At 38.1% G+C, this 20,136-nt stretch overlaps 1 protein-coding gene across 5 annotated transcripts in view; it reads right to left on the bottom strand.

Annotated features, from left to right (window-relative positions):
* sh3tc2.L (SH3 domain and tetratricopeptide repeats 2 L homeolog) overlaps positions 1-20,136 on the bottom strand; it is a 79,780-nt gene that overhangs the window by 2,226 nt on the left and 57,418 nt on the right. For all 5 annotated transcript variants that reach the window (XM_041586202.1, XM_041586204.1, XM_018252157.2 and 2 more), the window contains 8 exons: positions 19,436-19,569; positions 17,146-17,187; positions 12,541-14,244; positions 9,632-9,812; positions 8,235-8,385; positions 7,217-7,339; positions 6,855-7,005; positions 2,088-2,284 (listed from right to left, as the gene is read on the bottom strand). In XM_041586202.1, the coding sequence (XP_041442136.1) occupies positions 2,088-2,284; positions 6,855-7,005; positions 7,217-7,339; positions 8,235-8,385; positions 9,632-9,812; positions 12,541-14,244; positions 17,146-17,187; positions 19,436-19,569 (2,683 nt within the window). The remainder of the gene's footprint in view (positions 1-2,087; positions 2,285-6,854; positions 7,006-7,216; positions 7,340-8,234; positions 8,386-9,631; positions 9,813-12,540; positions 14,245-17,145; positions 17,188-19,435; positions 19,570-20,136) is intronic.

Here is a 20,136-nt window from a genome sequence, read left to right as displayed (position 1 = left end):
TAAAGTATAAAGTACCTCGGTTCCTCTTGTTACCAACAAGTCTGCATTAAATAGCAGATATATACTGTATATATATAATACATAGGGGATAAAATACTGGTAAATTAAAGATAACCAGTTATAAGAATTACACCTGCATGGAAGCAGACATGAAAACCCCTGAATGTCCCTCTGGCTAACTAACTAACTAACTTAGCTCCTTCTAGTTCACTTTATTCACACTTTATCGATTACACCCCCAGAAGTGGTTCCTATTGTGTTATGCAGTAATGAGAACCAACAAGATCCCAATAGTCTCTCTGCATGTAGGGTTATATGGCTTTATCTGTATAGAAGTAATTGTTTTATTAAAAGGGAACTGTCATTGATTTGTAAGCAAATCCAGCCTGCAGTGGATTTTCAAGAATCGTTTTCGACAGATACGTTTGAGCCATTAAGATCAGCTGAAATATGTCTGTGACTCACAGCATGTTGTTAGCAGCAGGAAAAAAAATGTTTGGTTGAGGAACTCACATATAATTTCAAATATACAAACCACTGAAAGAAAGAAAAGTAAAGACTATTTGGGAAACATATTTATTAAACATCTGCTACTGATTTGCATGTCTGATTCTTTACACCAGGACTATCCTCTAATTTTCCAACTTTGCAAGACAACACTATAGGGCTCATTTACTTTGTCCCTAGATGCAATGGCAAGAGAACTAAGGGGAGCAAAAGAGGATCAGGATCTGGTTATGCTCTGCACCTAGCATCGGATTGAAAACCCAGCTAAACCTGCCACTTGCCCTCATGAATACAGCTCTGACAAATGCAGTCAGCACTGTATTCATCATCATCATCATTTATTAATATAGCGCTGTCAAGATACGCAGTGCTTTCAATGGGGGGGTGCAAACCTCTGTGTTCTGTTTTGGAATGCAGATACTTATGGCAATTTTTAAGGTCCACAGAAGTGTGCAAAGTGCAAAAAAAAACATGGAAGATTGTGCCCCTTTAATCAACTCTGCCTTAAACGTAGTAAAAATAAATATTTGGCGTGCGTTTGGTGAATACTTTACCCTTGCAAGAAAACTCCACCATATTGCATAGCTGCTTCCCTGGGAAAGTAATGAAAACCTGTATGACAATACAGTGGCTGTAAGTATTCATATAGGGCCTTGTGTAAAAAAGAAATGTGTTTTTAACTTGACCGTCTCCAGGTTCACTAAAGGTGGCCATACATGGGCAGATTAAAGCTGCCGATATCAGTCCTTTTGACCGATTCGGCATCTTATCTGCCCATGTGTGGGGGCTCCCGACGGTCCTCCCGATCTATATCGGGCCAAAAATTGGGCAGATATCGATCGGTCAAGTTTGATTTTTTTCTATGATCACAGGACCGCATCAATCGGCTAGTTGATGCGGTCCTGTGACCCTTCTCCGCCCATTCGCAGCATTGTAATCCAATCGTTCAGCCCCACGTTAGTCCGAACCGGATTCACCCTATATCGCCCAGGATTCACCCGATATCACGCATTCGGCCGACGTTCCGGTTTCATCCTATGTCGCCCAGCCGTTAGTGGGCATATCGGGTTAAGATCCGATCGTTTGGTGACCTTGCCAAACGAGCAGATCTTATTGCATATGGCCACCTTAAGGGCTCTTACAGATGAGCGTTTTTACCTGCGCACCGGTTTTCTGCGTTCAGCCGCAGGGGAGTGCAGGAATAGACGCATTACATTTTTTCCAATGGGGCTGTACTCACACAGGTGCGTGTAGGCGCCGAACGCAGGTTGAGACGCAACATGCTGCATTTTTCCTGCATTCGGCGCCTACACGCGCCTGTGTGAGTACAGCCCCATTGGAAAAAATGTAATGCGTCTATTCCTGCGCTCCCCTGCGGCTGAACGCAGAAAAATGGAACGCAGGGGAGCGCAGGGAAAAACGCTCGTCTGTAAGAGCCCTAACTGTGCATTTTCTAGAAAATGTGTAATGTTGGTAGCAAGGTCCTAATGACAGGTTTAGGCTTATGCAATAAAAAAAACACTAGAATCTTGAACATCATAAAAATAAAACTCCTGTAGGGAAAAGGGCTTACATATTACCTTTCTTTTAAGCAGAGCGATATTGCCCAGCCGCCAGTAAATCTTTAGGTAATAGCCAGTCTCTGCATCATGCTGCATGGGAGATGGGCATAATGACAGGGCTTTGAGGTAACAGTACTCAGCAATCTCATAAATCCGTTGGGAATAGTACACTCCGGCCAAGCGATGGAAAGCAACCAGCTCATCTAGTGGACTCTCTGCAAGGGAACATAAACAGTGACACATCAGTAAGGCGTGGAATTTCTTTGCTCTGCGGCTTATTATAAACCAATACCAAAAAGAGCAGCCCCAAAGAGCTTGGCTTAAACAATAGATGAAAATTCCACACATACTGTACTAACAGCAGAACTGCATTGTTATTTGATGTAAAACCATAAACTTGGCTAAGACAGATGCATAGCACATTTCATAAACCCACACACAAACTGAGCTTGCCTCACTTAACAGGAATTATTTGTTCATTCCCTATACGTGTGACAGGTATATATTATTCTGCATCTTAGAAATATTCAGGGTGTCACTGGGTGTCTATGATTAATTCAGACGAACTACAGAGATGGCTATTTTTTATCAAATGTGCCTCTGTATGAGAAAATATACATTTGGGTATCTATATATGTACTTATGAGTGCACTGCAACCTAAATATGTCCATTAAAGGCACAGTGCAGATTACCTACACCAAGGGGCACATTTACTAAGGGTCGAAGTGAATTCAAAGTGAATATTCGAATTGAAAAACGTAGAATTTCGAAGTAATTTTTGGGTACTTCGACCATCGACTATTCGATAATCGAAGTACTGTCCCTTTAAAAAACATTGACTTTGCCACTTTAAACCTGCCGAATTGCTATGTTAGCAGATGGGGACCTCCTAGAACATATAGCCAACATTTGGCTAAGTTTTTAGAAGTCAAAGTGAAATCGTACGATCGTGCGATTAAATCGTTCAATTCGAAGTACAATCGTAGTACGATCGTGCGACGTTAAAAATCCTATGAATTCGACTTCGAATGTCTAACTAGCAACGAAGTTTTATTTTTTTTAAACTATAAAAAATAAAAAATGAAGACCAACTGAAAAGTTGCTAAGAACAGTCTATTCTATAAAACATAAAAGGTAACTTAAAGGCCAACTATATAACAGGGGAACATTTAATGTGAAATAACGCCAGTTTACACTGGAACAAGTAGCATGTATTTTGTAGTAAGCACACAGTACATACTACTCCTTTGCAAGTAAAATACAATATCAGTAAATGTCACATATGTTATTCAGGTGTCAAATCTACCGAGAGAACACTTGGTAACCCACATAGATCAGTTCACACAAACAAAACAATTATACTCTAAATCCATGGAGGCTATAAAAAGGTTAAACACATTGACAACATAAAAATAACAATAAATGTGGTTAAAAGGGTCCTTAATCCCCCCCCCCCCGAAAAAATATTTTTTTGCATAGTGAAGGGAAAATGTAATTCCAATAAACATTAATGAAACATTTTAAGTGATAGTGTATTTCACATTCTCTTCACTCCTGGCACCTGAAACAATGTTGCTGATTGCTAATTAAAAGACCAAAAGAAAACCCTGAATCTTGTTAAGTTAAAGAGTCAGACCAAGAGAACAGAAAGGGATAAACAAATACTGTATTCAACTGCGATTGCATTTACATAAAACATTACTTGAAATGTTGTCATTAATGTACATTAGAAAGATGCTTAGACTTACACTTGCATTCATTAGGCAAAAAACTCTTTTAGGGCGGAGGACTTTTAATGCAAAGCCATTTTGATTATAATTGAATGCAGTTCATTTTAAAAATGAAAAAAAGAGAAAGAAAATATCCCGTTGATTAAAAAAAAAATGAAAAACAAAAATTTTTTACATCAGCGGTTTGCCTACACAACTAAAGGTAGCCATATATTGAATCACTATTAAAGATTTGCTCAGTGCCTTTTCTAGTATCCTTATAGTTAAGACTAAAGCCTCCATTATCTCTTAATATAGTTTTTCTCAGTCTTATATATCAAACCCCCTTATCTAATAAAAGGCACTAAAGCTCCCCATACACAAGCCGATATAAGCTGCCAACAAAAGTTAGCAGCTTATTGGGCAGTGTATGGGGCCCTCCAATGGGCTTCCTCGATTGATATCTGGCCAAAAGTCGGCCAGCTAATTGGGCGGGTTTAAAAATAACGTCAGATCCAGGACCACATTGGTTCGTTGATGTATTCTTCTCATTGTGATCCGACCGGCGGGCCCACGACAGAATCAACCCAAGATCACCCACCTCATTTGGCAGCATCGCTAAATGAGTGGATCTTCAATCTCATGTATGGCCAGCTTAAGTTTGCCCAGAATCAGCAACCCATACAACCAATCAGCAGGAAGCATTTATTGGTCACCTGTTTAAAAGCAAACATCTTATTGGTTGCTATGGGTTACTGCTCCTGGGCAGACTTACACATATGGGAGGTTGTCTCCATAGGTCAGTGGCACAAGGTACATAGTCACTTTACAGAGGGGACGTATGTCCAGAAAAAACATGTTTGAGGGGCTCTTCTGTAGCCAGTGTCGGACTGGCCCACCAGGATGCCAGGAAAACTCCCGGTGGGCCCAGGTCTCAGTGGGCCTCTTACTTCTAACCATTTGGCTTATTTCATGGTCTTCTTCTTCTTCTTTATGGGAAACAGAGGCTTAATAATGGAAGAATAGAGTATAGTAGAGAAAAGAGACTAGGAGAATAAAGAGGTTGAGTGAGGAGAGGATAGTTTGGAAAGTGGGCCCTCAGCCTAAGGTTTTCTGGTGGGCCCCTGGTATCCGACACTGTCTGTAGCCCACAGCACCTTCTATTGAATGTACTCTTCTCTTTACAATGGCACTGAAAACATTTCTCGATAAAAACATATTATGCACCCGGAGGTGCTTCAGGATTGCAAACACGATTCAGGCACATTTTAAACAGAAGAAGAAAGACTGTGATCACAAACACTCTGATTAGGGGTAATAATGCCAATTATTTACTTAACCATAATTTATCTTTAATTTCCCCTATTTTTTTATAATATATTTCTCAATTTCAACTTCCACATTGCCTATTCTAAATGCATCTCATATATCTGGAACCTATAAACAATCATTTCAGAAAGTTAAAAAATAGTATTTTCTTATTTTTATTCGTACCATATGGAAAAATTCTCTCGAGGGTCTCTTTATATATATATACATAGCACTATAATTATAAGTTATTTGATTTTGAATATGCACAGAGCTTTCTTGTGGATTTGTTTAAATGCCCTGCATCAGTGTAATCAGTACCACATTATGACCCGTTCCTTTTCTTCTACTAGATGAAAGAGTGTGTGACATTCTTAAGGAATTTTAAAGGTCACGTTGCTGACCATTAGTTTATTCTTTGTGTCTACTTACATAATATATGTATTTTACCATTTAAAAGACGGTGCTGGCATCAATAAATGAAGCATATACTTTGAATAGTGAATGTATAGGACTTACCCTCATATGTAATATAAGGCACTAAGTTTGCCTAGTAACCCATGACAACCAATACGACTTTTGCATTTAAACAGGTAACTAGCATGCTATCTGCTGATTAGTTGCTATGGGTTACTGGGCAAACTTTTTTTTACATAACCCCATTAGACTTTAAGGGGGTTATTTATCATGGTCCAAATTGATCTTAATATCGGCTGCTACAGACTCCGATCTAACCTGCTCAGGTTTTTAACGCTTATTTATAATTACATATTACATTGCGTGAAAAGCTCAGATTTTCGTGAATTTTCCCCTGAATTTTCCGGAGTTTTCACTCAAAAGCTCAGAAAACATTGTGAAATTGCCCGAAACCAACAACGCAACCAAAAATCAATGGGACTGTTCCCATTGACTTTTATGCAAAAATACGAAATAATGGGGAAAGGTATTGGTACTGGCCTCTTCCACCGCCAGTTATACGTATTACGAAAAAATGAAAAGCCAATACCTTATTTAAAAGTGGGGTGTTCCCAAATTTATTGTGGTGCTCCAGACACATACTTCTGATCATGACTCACGTGTCTGGAGCACCACCCGTACTACACAATAAATTTGGGAACACCCCACTTTTAAATAAGGTATTGGCTTTTCATTTTTTCCCACTGACTTTTATGCAACCTCAACAGGTTTGAGATGCCATGTTTTTCTATTCGGGCTTTTTAGCCCTCGTGGTTTAATAATTTCCGAAAAATTTGTGATTTTTTTTAAGGCTATTATAACACAAAAAATCACAAATTTTTCGGATTTGGGGAATTTCGGGTATTCCGAGCTTAGTAAATAACCCCCATACTGTCAAGTGTGCACGTATATGTGCATACATACGCGCACACACATATGCGGACACACTCAATGGTTTTCCCCTAGTTTTCAAGATATAAGCCAAAAGCTCCACCTGCTGGTCATTTTGGCCAACTGGCTACAGTCAGCTAAAGGTTAATTTCCTTAGAAAGGTAATGTCTTGTGATGCTGAGATCAGGTGACACTTCTCTGCTCATCAACTTAATTTTCTAAGCCAAGCAACATCACAAAACATTTAATTTCCCTGGAAATTAATTTTCAGCTAACTGTAGCTAGTCAGCCAATATGAACTTTTCTGAAAATTTCTTTAAGTTGTGCAATCCCTTTGCACATTGATCCCAGAGTTCAGTGGCTGCTTGTTCTGCAAGAATGGACATGGACACTATATATTACATCATTCACAATACCCACCAACACTGGCACTGAGTCGGACTGCCATGGTGGCATATTCCACTGACTTCTTATAGTGGCCTTGGCTTACAAGTAGTTGTGTGAGCTTATGAAAAAGACGAAGTTGTGCTTCAGTGTCCTGGACTTTCTTGGCTAGCGGGAGAGCACCTTCCTGCAATAAAAAGGGAAACAATTTTTAATTTCTATAAAAAGTATTACTAAGGGTTTACTATGGAGTGACTGTACAGCACAAGGTACAAGTGAATTATGTTCCTGAACAATAAAAACTATACCACTGGATCTCTGGCCATACATCAAATACTGAATATGTACACCTGAAATACAGCATTTAAGCACTAGATCATGCAGCGTGTCTTTTTTACCTTATAAAAATACATTGCTCTTTCTCGCCTCTGAACTCCATGAAAGAAAACATCTCCAGCTGCTTCATATAACCTCAGTGTTGCGGCAATGTCCTGTGCCTTTTGGGATGCCTGTATAGCAGCCTACGCAGAAAAAGAACATTGTTACAGGCCCTGGCTATACCACTTCTCAGGCCTAGATAATGGCAATCAAACATTATAATTCTTTCTCTGCCAATCAAATAAATGTGAATAGGAATTCAGCTAGAAGAAAGCTATTCCTAACAGCATAGCTTGTTGGTTCCACCATTATGTTTTTTTATAAATGTTTTAATGTATTTGGTTACATATCTATAAGAAATGTGCTCTATATCAGGTATTACCAGCAGTTTCTGCAATCCCTGCATACCAGAAGTTGTCAAGTTATACTAGGAACTATAACTTGGCAAAAAAAGCTTGTTTTATGGTCCCTGACATACAATCCAATTTTGTTTGGAGGAGAGGGTCATTATGGAGGCCTCATAAATATGTATTAAACATAATTAAACACTCAAAACGCTCAGACAAAATGGCCACAATTAATTTCCTGATACTTGATAAATCTAAATGAAGAACTGACCACTGTGCATGGAGGGCTCAGGTGCTCTTGCCTTAAACCTTTAGGATAGGAAAGCAGATAAATCATATCAAAAACAAAAATGGGGTCGACATAAATTGCCACAGCTCATTCCAGGGCTGGTTAGTTCTAAGCAAGTCTGACCGTTTCATGCTTCTTATGGATCACTTTTGCTTTAGCATGTGCCAGCCCTTTCACTGTTTATTCTGTAAATACTACCTTCTGACTGGTTGCTATGGTTTATAAGACCTGGTTTAAACAATTTTTACTGTATCCATTTGAGCATCTCCATGGCCCTTGTTTTAACCTGAGCTTATCATTAAGAGCTAACCCATCTAAAGGGCAGTCTACTTATTGCTGTCTGTTTGCCTTACAGACCATTAACAGTAACAGACCAGTAATAATTCTAGTAATAGAACTAACGTATAAATAAATCTCCACTAGCTCTTGCTCTCCCATCATATAATACAATCTTCCTGCTTGAAGCCAATTTTCAGCAGCTTGGTCACGTTGACCCAGATCAATGGAAATCCTTAGACTTTGCTTGGTGTAATCCAGGGCTTTTCGAAGAGACCTGTAATGCAGAGATCTATTTTAATACATTAGATGAAGAAACCTCATAAACAACCCAAAATTAAACACTTTAAGCCATAACATGTCATGGGGAGCCACAGTTTTCCTTAAAAAGTGCCAATAAGGTACTCTCTAGTTAGAGATTACAGTAAAACCCCCATTTTATGTTTTCAGGGGACCAGGAAAAAATGGTGTAAAATAAGAGAAATGCATTATGCATTTTATATTGCTGGGACCACAAAAAAAACCGGTGTAAAATGAGTGAAAACTTAAAATCAGGGTATGTAAAATTGAGGTTTTGCAGTAGTTACAATCCAGAGAAGGTTGACATTAGTTAATGGTTTTAAAGGAATTGTTCAGTGTAAAAATAAAAACTGGGTAAATAGATAGGCTGTGCAAAATAAAAAATGTTTCTAATATAGTTAGCCTAAAATGTAATGGGTAAAGGCTAGAGTGATTTGATGTATAACATGTCAGTCTGAACACTACTTCCTGCTTTTCAGCTCTCTTGGTTTACACTGACTGGTTACCCTGGTTACCAGGCAGTAACCAATCAGAGACTTGAAGGGGAGCCACATGGGTCATTTCTGTTGCTTTTGAATCTGAGCTGAATGCTGAGGATCAATTACAAACTCACTAAACAGAAATGTACCATGTGTCCCCCCTTCAAGTCGCTGACTAACTCAGACTTATAGAGCTGAAAAGCAGGAAGTTGGATTCTGGCTGTTATGTTAGACATCCAGTCACTCCAGCCTTTATACATTACATTTTTGGCTAACTAACTATATTAGAAATATTTTTGCACAGCCTATCTATTTACACAGTTTTTATTTTCACACTGAACTGTTCCTTTAAGGGGCAGATTTATTAAGGGTCGAATTGAAAATTTGAATTAGAAGTTTCTACGTTTTTTTTATGGTCAAAATTACGAGTTCTTGTATAAGTCAATGGGAGAGGTCCAGTGAACATTTTTATGCTGTTAGAAGCCTTCCTGACATTTGAGTTTTTTACAGAGAAAAAACTCGAATCGAATTTAGTTGAATTCGGTTTAAGTTTTCGGGTCAGGAATATTCGTCTGAGTTTTAGATATTCAAATTTATTTTTTTTATAAATAACCCCCCATTCGAATTTCGAATATAATCGAATTTAATAGAGTTTAAAAGAACTCGAATTCGAAATTCAAATGTGCCTCCCAGAGTATCACTTTAAGACAGTGCTCGTTAAATTTCCAATTAAATTGTGCTTACTTGGCGGTGTTCAGGGTCTGGTATAGCTGACTCAGAGTGCTCAGCAATTCACCTTCCTTTCTCTTGTCCTTCAGTAGCTGCACTAGGTACATCCAGTGTTCACAGTAGATTATATGGGTTGCAGTGACAGGGCACACTTTGCTGTAGAAATTGCACAATTCCTCAATGATACTGAGCTGGCCTGTATGAAAGATATTGCACGGGTTCATTGAGGAGTAGCTGGGTATACAAGGTAATGCATTTATAAACAGTTTCTGATTCATTGCTTGCTGCTGCCGCAACAGTCAGAGCTATATATATATATATATATATATATATATATATATATATATATATATATATATATATATATATATATATATGCTAAAAATTACTTTTGGATTTAGCCCCTAGAGATCCCAGGTCTTTATAGCAATGTATCCCTAATATAACTGCCATCTCTAAGCTCCTCTAGTCAAAAAGCCCTGCTGTTATTGTTTTAAACGGATAAGGTTTCAAGGTTGGTGCATTGTTAATGAGAAGACTAAGACAGCTCATGGCATCAGGAGCCACCCTCAACAGCCAATAAACGTTCAAAAGAGGGTAAGAACAAAACGGTTTCTAGTTCTGGCACGGTGCTATTCATTAAAACCAACTGTTGTATTACTATTCAAATCTAGTAAAAGGTTTCCCGTGAAGCAAATAAGGGGGATACAAAGGAATAAAGGAAGTAAGGTTTTGACTTGGATCTAGTATCCAAGTTCAGTATTTACTACAGCGCACCATTGAGATCTACCTGCTGATAGGTTTCAATTAGTCCTTTTAATTGTAAGTCGTCTGTTTACCGCATTATTAAGTCTTATTTGCCAGCATATAATGGAATGGAATTAAAACCTTCTTCGTAGAAAAAATGGATACATTGTGCAGGTCTCTTTGAAAAGTATGATATACAGAAAAGTTTTTGTTTTCTGCCTTGATTGGATTTTACATTTTCCTTTCATCCACATCTAGTTCTACAATAATCCCAGTGACAAGCAAAAGAATAGAAAAGAAGAATAACAAGCTGCGTGCGCTGCAAAAAGGTACAAAAAATATTTTCTCTCACTCTATTCCTCAGTAATTGCTTTAAAATGCTCTCCTTAAACATCCACACCACACTGCCCCATTGCTGACACCCTGTAACCTATAGCAAGCAGGTATTTTTCATGTCTGTCCCATTAAAGTGTGCCTTCATTTATTATTGTTTTTTACGGCTATAATTTGTGTAAATTGTTGACGCCCTGGATATCAGTGTTAACAAGAATTATACCAGGCAAAACAATACATTTTTTTCTTTTACATTTAATCAGTTTAACGAGTATTTTTTTGGTTGCAACCCACCAGTTTTCTATGTCAGTATGCCTGTTGGCAGTCAGTGTTTATCTGTGCAGATCAGACAGAGCAGCAGCTTTGTACTGCAGCATAACATAAGGACAATGGGGAAGCAGATCCATGTAGTAAAATTCAGCATTGCCCTCTAGCACTGAAATATCAGTGAAAGAGAAAATTTAAAGCAAGTTGTATATGTTCTCTTAGCTCCAAGAGAAAAACGATATTTTAGTAAGATTACTGTATATGAAAGAGTATTTTAGAACGTTCACAACTATTCATGTTTTACAAGAAACAGAACATCAATATGGCATCTATTATTTGAAATACTTGGGATCTGTTTCACCTGTCCCCTGATAGACTAAAACTGAGCAAGTAGACAACTGGTTACAAAAAATACGGTGAAACATTTCCCTACTTTTACCAGCATTTGATAATTAAAGGGGTAGTCCATCATAAAGTTAACTATTATTAATGGCCAATTTATATTATATTTATAGTTTTTCCTCTTCTGACACTTTCTCCAGCTTTCAAATGGGCCAAAAACACTTGCTATGTGAGGGACCATTTTTTTTAGATATTGTTACATTGTATTACTTATCTCTCAGGCACGCTCCAATTCATGTTCCAGTATCTCATTCAAACCAATGCCTGGTTGCTAGATTAATTTGGACCCTAGTAACCAGATAGCTGCTGAACTTCCATACTAGAGAAAGGTGTATCTAGTATAGTTAAGTCTAAAGCAACTGGACCAAAGAAGCAGCTCGGATGAGTAGTGAAACATTTCAAGAAAAGTCCAGTTGCTTCAGACTCAACTCTACTATATATTGGATGACCTGGATGAATGAGAATTTCCATAAACATAGAGAAAGGGCAGTTGCAAATGGTGTGAAACTAGCACTCTATACATCATACTAAGGGGCTGATTCACTATGGGTCGAATATCGAGGGTTAATTAACCCTCGATATTCGACTAGGAATTGAAATCCTTCGACTTCGAATATCGAAGTCGAAGGATTTAGTGCAAATGCTACGATCGTACGATCGAAGGATTATTCCTTTGATCGAACGATTAAATCCTTCGAATCGAATGATTCGAAGGATTTAAATCCAACGATCAAAGGAATATCCTTCGATCAAAAAAAGTTAGGCAAGCCTATGGGGACCTTCCCCATAGGCTAACATTGACTTCGGTAGCTTTTAGCTGCTGAAGTAGGGGGTCGATTTTTTTTTTAAAGAGACAGTACTTCGACTATCGAATGGTCGAATAGTCGAAAGATTTTTAGTTCGAATCCTTCGATTTCTAGTCGTTGTCGAAGTAGCCCATTCGATGGTCGAAGTAGCCCAAAAAATACTTTGAAATTCGAAGTTTTTTTACTTCGAATCCTTCACTCGAATTTAGTGATTCGGCCCCTAAAAGTATGTAAAAGTGACCAACCCCTTTCATAAGTGAAAAAAGAAATTTTTTTTTATATATAAACATATCCTATATTAAGCAATTAAAATAAGACTTGCATATGGAATCTGTCGACCATATTCAATATGTAGTATGATTTACTTACTTTTAAGGTTGTTAGACTTCAAGGCAAACATTAGGGCCAGCTCATAACATAGTATGCCTTTCTCGAGGATTCTTTGTTGAGTGAAAATCTGTCCAAGCCAATGCAAAACCTGTACCAGCTCCCGCTCAGCCTCATCACTGCCCTGCACTTCTATATACAACTGGACAGAGTGGAGAAAGTAACTTTCCGCCATAACCACAGCTTGACAGGAAAGAGACAATCTCCCAAAATTAGCCATCACTATTGCTTGGTTTCGCCTGTTCCCTGTTTCTGTGGCCATTTTTAGAGCTTGGGTGTACCCTCTCGATGCCTCAATCACATTATTATCCATCTTTTTGGCATTGGCGAGAAGGTTATGGACAACTCCGCACTGGGTGGTACTGTCTGTTTCCTGCATGGATTCTAGCAGCAACATCAGAATCTTACAAGCTTGTTCATAATGGCCGTCTAGTACATACATCCATCCCAAAAAGACAGATGATTCAAATGCTTCCTCATCACTGGTCCATCTGCCTAATTCAGCAGCCCTTTTAGAGTAACAAATGGCACCTGAAAATAGTTTATATTGGAGGTATAATTTAGATAAAATAAGGCATAATGTTCTTTGAGCTTTCACATCTCCACTCTCATAAGAGCAGGAAAGTGCATGTTTCAAGTAAGGAGCAGCTTGTGCAGGAATGTAGTTGTTTTTCAAAGACCCCTCTGTGATCTTATAAATATTTTGGATAACAATCCCAGCTCTCCACATTGCCGATTGCATTATTTTTATGCCAACAGTCTTGCACAGTTTGGAAGATGCCAAAGCAACGCGTGGAAGATATTTTTTGTCATAGAAGTAACTTAAAATTGGCATCACACCTAATGTGGGGTTTAATGTTTGAGAACATGAAGCAATGAGAAGAAACTGCAGTCGTTCCACAAATGGCAGTGCCTCATCATATCTTCCCAATTGCTGGAGCAGCCTGAAAATGAGAAAACACGTCCTGGCTTCAGATGAGACATTGTTAACAATTATGGATTTTCTTAAAATGTATTTTAACACCTCAAACTCTATTTCTGAGCTGAAATTGTGATGGGGCAAGCATGCTAGGAGACTTGCTGCCTTCTCTACCAATAAGTCCTGTTTAGGTTTCATGTTCTGCTTCAAGTAAATAGCTGCGAGGTTGCCATACAAAGCTCTCAACAGGTGTAAATCAAGAAATCCCTGCCTTGTAGCACTTAATGCTTCTTCAAAATAAACCCTGGCCTGGGATAGCTTCATTCTTTTGGCACAAATCCGCCCCAGAAGAAAGCAACAACGTATGTGAGACCAAGTCATCTGACTTTTCTTAGCCCAGTTTCGAGACGTTTCAAGGTAGAAAACCAAATCTTCTTCCTCAGAAAATCCATAAAATGTGGTGCTTAGGAATGACATAGGCAAGTCATATAAAGGCTGAAAGTAGACTTGGTAACCCTCTTTGTTGAGGAATGTTAAGACAGGTTCAAAGACTTCAGAATCATCCACCTCCCCAGTGTTTAAATCAACAAAGAACTTTGGGTCATCAATGTCGTCCTGTGCTTGAATATGGAATCCCTCCACTTCACCTTTCCATTCTGAGTCTGGACTAGATTTCTCAGATGCACTGCCTTTGGATGAGCCACTTACAGCTTCACACTCCTCCCAGCTCTCAGTGATCTGAATTTCACCCAAGTCCTCATTTATAACTGTAACAGAGAGAGGAAATATTTAGTGTCACTGTTTAACCGTTTTATGTATGTTTTCATCATTATTGGTGATATATGTATACGAAAAAATGCCCTCTATTTTCCCCAAATCAGCTATAAACACCCAAGCAGGTTAGTACAAACTAAAAATCTTTCCATTGAACTTTTCTTACCTATTTAGTATAACGAACTAAGAAAACTAGATGTTCTTTAATTTAAGCAGCAGAAAGAATACAAGACGGTAAATATAGCTAAATTAAATGCATGGGTGTTCACATTTCAGTAATTCATATCTGCCCCATCCTATATGTCTTTGTTAGCTAACAAGGACACATCAAATTAATAGCATTGTTCTCTCAAGAGTACCCTGTTAGATATGAATAGTTTACTCATCTATCTTCAAGAAACGGAATTCCAGATTAAGTTACAGCTCCCCACTGCTGAAAATGAATAAAGATAATGCAGATGAAATATGTTTGCAGATCTTTTGTTTGAGGCTCTCCATGGTAAATCTGCAGATCTTATAGATGTGACCTTTGCATGACAAACAAGAATTTGACTGCATTTTATCAATTTAATTTCCTGTTTTCATCAGACACCTACTTTTCATAACTGTAGTGCACACGAGTCAACCAAGCAGGACATGGTTATTTGTTTTCCTCTATTCTGGTGCCTTTTTAGATGTGAAAGTGTCACTCACTTTCAGTATCAAAAATTGAACAGATAATTTATCGATCAGTTAACTATAAATAAACAGCACGGAGAATCCTTCTGTATAGTTGTTTTAGGGCAGAGACAAACGTGGAGATTTGGGTAGATTAGTCGCCCGGTGACAAATCGCCTCTTCTTCGAACGACTGGACTCCCAGAACTGCCTTCCCGCTGAGAATCTAAATCGTCGGGATGGCACTTGGAGCACTTCATTCTTAACATGTTACACAGTGCCCTGCTGCCATTAAAAGAGCTCCTTGAAGCCTTGGTAAAGCCTCATCTCTAACTTTGCAATTATTTTAAACTGAGAGGTTAGCAATTCTGGAGAGGGCTAAATTGACTTCTTGCTCATCATGCTTTTTTAAAATATTAAAGGAGCTGTTCAAATTTGCAGTTGGTTTTAAAGTATTTGTGGTTTTTTAGTTATTTCGCTTTTTATTCAGCAGCTCTCCAGTTTCCAATTTAAGCAATCCGGTAACTAGGGTCCAAATTACCATAGTAACCATGGATTGATTTAGATAGGAAACTGGAATATGAATAGGAGAAGACCTAGAATATAGTTAAGATTATGTTGTAGGTGTTATAAATCTCAAAAGTGTAAAACATGCTGAGATTTTGTGCATAGGGAAATACCAATGCAAATTTCGGTGGTATTTACTGTTGCTAATCGTTTGCAGGGTCCATTTCAATTGGCCATGCCACTAGTTTGGTCAATCCCCAGTCCTTTGCCAGTACAGTAAGTCACGACCTCTCATTATTTGTTAGAGTGTTCTGGCCTCTTCACATCATGATGAAAGCTGTCAGGCATACAGAGGTGTTTGACCACTGTTAATTCCCATAAAAGAAAAGGATAGTGGTAAAAACTTTTGTTCAGGGAATTATGGCATTGGCATTAGAAGATTATGGCACATCAGATCTCCATAATTGAAAACTATGTAGATGATTTGGGGGGTGGAAAAGTCTTTTATGAGTTGAGTGCTTTGACTACATACAACCTGCAAAAAAAAACTAAGAAATCTCTGATAAAAAGTTTTTTTTACCAATTATTTCTTTTAACAGTTACATTTCACAAAGTGATTTAATGACACCTTGAAGAAGAGCATTTTCTGTGCAGCATTATCTCAGCATTATCACACAAAACGCTAAAACGAATGGCCATCATATAATTAAGACATTTTCTGATGATCCAAGGGAAAAAAAGTTGCAACTTCGACTGTAACCATTCATTATACTAATAAAAGCTTTTTTACCTGGGTAGGAGAAATGACTAATTCAGCCACCCACCAATCTCTCTTTGTCTACAGGGATGAACACGAACCAATACAGATCCATTATCTAAAAAGAACATGTTCCCTGTTTTCATCCTACAGTTATGATTTTAATGCCATCTGTGTTTAATATCGTGTTCAGAAGAGCAGTCAATCAACTTTTGTTCATTTAAAACTGGAGGCCTTTTCATTGCAGAAACAAAGTATAAATAGGAAAAAAAACATAAAAAGAAGAACACTTTGGTGGTATTTGCGCGTTTAAGGGAAATTGTGAAGAAGCATTCACCAATGAGCCATCTGCAGTGCTTGAATTCAGAAAATCAAAATACAATAAAACTTCAGAGGCATGAAAAGAGAGTTCTCACTTGGGAGCTAGGCCTGGCTTTAGCATGCATAGGCTACAAATGTAATGATATTTTCAGAAAGTAGTTGCAGTTCTGTGGACACGGGCAGATGTATATAACACTGAAACAGGGCCTGAGCTGATACCCTACTGTCACTAGAGATAGGCAAACTGTTTGCGGGATCTTGCCTCTCATAAATTTCCATGACAACTATTAAAAATGCTTATTTTTTTCATTTAAATCCACCAGGATAGCTGTCACCTTTGTTTCAGAAAATGGCTGGTAAGTTGTATATTGAAAGGATCAAAGCACTGCCCAAAAATAAAAGTGAAACAGTTTTATGGAACATGAAAGGCAAAGGAGACCATGCAGCTCTTTCTACATACCTACCCCTAATTTAGATGGTTCAGGTGATGCTATTGATCAACTTTAGTCATGTTCAGCTACATCCAGGCATAACCTTCATCCATCCTAACCCCTACCACTTGATCATGCATGATGAAACCAGTGCTTATGTTTAAATACACATGATTAAATTCAGTGCTGCTGAAAAGTGAAATTAGATATAATATGACTCACCAGGGGATGCTTTCATATATATGCCCATAGGTTCCATACCATCTGCAAAACAGAAATATAATCCATGTTACGGGATTTGAAAAACAAGGCTCAAATATGCAGGTGAATAATGAATGCCAAAGTATTATTTGTTGTAAGGGAAAACTGTAGAGTTTGTTTTGTACATTTGTCTCACAAATGGATTTTCTTCCATTTGTGCTATATAAATGGCTTATTTATACCCTCCCTCAGCTTACATTTTAGGGCCTGATGTTAAAGGAGAACTAAATGAATTTGGGTATATGCTGAACTTATTGCACCAGCCTAAAGTTTCAGCTTCTCCATAGCAGCAATTAACCAGGTCTTCAAACTTGTCACAGGGGGTCACCATCTTGGAAAGTGTCTGCGATACTCACATGCTCAGTGGGCTCTGAACAGCTGTTGAGAAGCTAAGCTTATGGGGTCCCTAAGCTCAGTAAGTGACAGCAGTACAGAGCATGTGCAGTGAATCAGCAGAAAAGAAGATGGGGAGCTACTGGGACATGTTTGGAGGCACAGATCTTTACTGTTAAAGGGCTATGGTTGCCTTGGGCTGGTACAGAAGTCCAAAACATAATGTACAACATTTCTAGCCTACTTCTTTAGTTAAGCTTTAGTTCTCCTTTAAGGTGATTTTAGGTAGGTTATGTATAAAAGGTACATAAATATTTTCCACAGTTTCCATGGATTGACAGGAAGCCACGTTGCTTCTAAGAACCATTTGCCAACCACCACAATGTAATGCTACCGCAGCTTTGCCTTATTCTATTGTGATTATGGAATTTATAGCTAGTAACAGAGGGACCCCTCTTGAGGGAGGGTTTACATTACACTGCAAGCCTAAGGGGTGGGGAACTGGAGCACAGCTAGTTTTCTTTTAATCTTTGGAACATGAATGTCTGTGTAAACAAAATACATTTATATTATTTTGAAAGTTAAGAAAGTTTTTATGTAGCTTTTTTTTACAGTTGAATGATGTTGTGTCAAAAAGGGGGATATATTTTCCCTTTAAAGGCTTCATAAGGGCAATTAATGGAAAACTGATATATGCTGTTTTAAATTTCCAAGAAACGCCCAATAACGCCCATGCAGATTACAAGTGGATTAAAAGGCAACTGCTTGTGACTGCGTGCACTGGAAGATTTCATCCCGAAAAGTGAATATTTTTTGGCTGAAATCTGTCTATACACATAGTTACAGTTAGTTGACATTAAAGTCAAAGGGCAGTAAAGTCTACTGAGGCAGTATCAGGTGTGTGACACCTTGGAGGAACTAAGAACATGTAAATTGCTAGGTCTCTTTTTTTTTAAATAATTTACATCTTGCTCCCTTTTCTTGCTACATTTGGATGCCATTAGTGTAGTCATACCTCCTGCCCCTGAGTCGTCTCTGGTCTCCATCAAACACTTGTGTGCACTGTCAAAGTACAATATAATATTGAAATTGCATTTTTAGTTACAGTTTCAATAGGCCTTTTTTTCTGAGCATCGCCACTAGAATAGATCAAAACAGTAAGATATTGGGAAAGTGCATATAGATTAATACAAGAGGTCCTCTGCGCTCAACCCATTATCAATATATTTAGTACATTGAGACATTTTGTGCCTTAACCTTGCATTCACTGGCAACCATGTTTGGGAGTTTGAACCTTGAAAGCAGCAAGTAAGTTGCAGGTAAAACTTAGCCCCTGTGTAAAATGTATACTGAAGCAATAGAATTCTTAATGAATCAGATGCAAGTTGAGTGTAGGACAGGCCATACCGAGGATGACTTTGACGTAGTTGGCCAGCTTAAATATATTGCAATATATGGACAAACAATTCCTGTTTTGTTTTAAGGTTAAGTCATTTTTAGTAGTTGAAGGCACAAAATGTCTCAATGTCCTTAATATATTGATAATGGTTGAAGTGCAGAGGACTTCTTGTATTTGTCTGTATGAATTTTGTGGTCACAACCTCATTGCAACCCCGCTTAATGGTTTTAAAAATTAGTGGTGAGCACAAGTTTCCCTTGTTTGTTATATTGGGAAAGTGCTCATCATCATCAATACTAAAAGTAAGCAGCCATCCATAGGATACAACATGCAAGGAGTTGCATTTTGCTCTCCTGATGCATATTTTAAATGATTATGGATATATCAGGGATATCTGGAGATATTTGGTGGTATTTCGGTGCTGCAGAGTGCAGCTTCTAGCATGTATCTATTTATCTATATTAACAGCCTTTGGGAAGGCCAAACATTTAGTATCCTATGACATGTATTACAACTCACCGAGTCTGTACACTGAGCTGATATCTGTCTGGCAGAGGCTGCTAAGTAGATCCATGCAGCCTTTCTGGGTGTCATCATCGAGGACATTAAGGAACGATCTCTCCTCTTCACTTAGAAAGAGCAAGTCCTTATCTCTGGGAACAAAAAGGACAATGTTACTGATGGCTTTAGTCACACACAATGAGGGCATGCTACCAATTACATTTGTACCACAGAAGGCTACATATAGACTTACTAAGTAAACAACACTGATGATGTTAGATAGAACACTCCTCAATGCCTTGTTTACATATTTTGCTTTACCAATACTAGCAGACGGAGCAAAAATTCTAAAATAGCCCTGCATAGATTACAGTGGTATTTTTCCTGATCATGCCAGTGATATTCAGCTATTGCACCTGCCATTACCACATAGCTGTGATACAAACATTCATAGATTCTGACTGAACTGAATATATTCATAAGGAACTGAAATGTCCACTTTGCCCAGCATGACCGTGTACTAGAGTTGTTGTATAGCACCGGGGGTTCTGGAGGAACGTCATTTCATTTCTACTATGTACCTTATTTACTGTATATGGCTGAAATGACAATAAAATCCACTTGACTTGACATTCAGTTTACAATCCCCTGAAATGTAGTTTTAACTTTAACTATTTAAACAGTTTACTCTTTGCCATGTTATCTATTCCTTTTAATGC

Source organism: Xenopus laevis, chromosome 3L (genome assembly GCF_017654675.1).
Source record: "Xenopus laevis strain J_2021 chromosome 3L, Xenopus_laevis_v10.1, whole genome shotgun sequence".
Classification (NCBI taxonomy): domain Eukaryota; kingdom Metazoa; phylum Chordata; class Amphibia; order Anura; family Pipidae; genus Xenopus; species Xenopus laevis.
The sequence above is the reverse complement of the archived record's forward strand: the minus strand, read 5'-3'. Positions and strand labels throughout refer to the sequence as shown.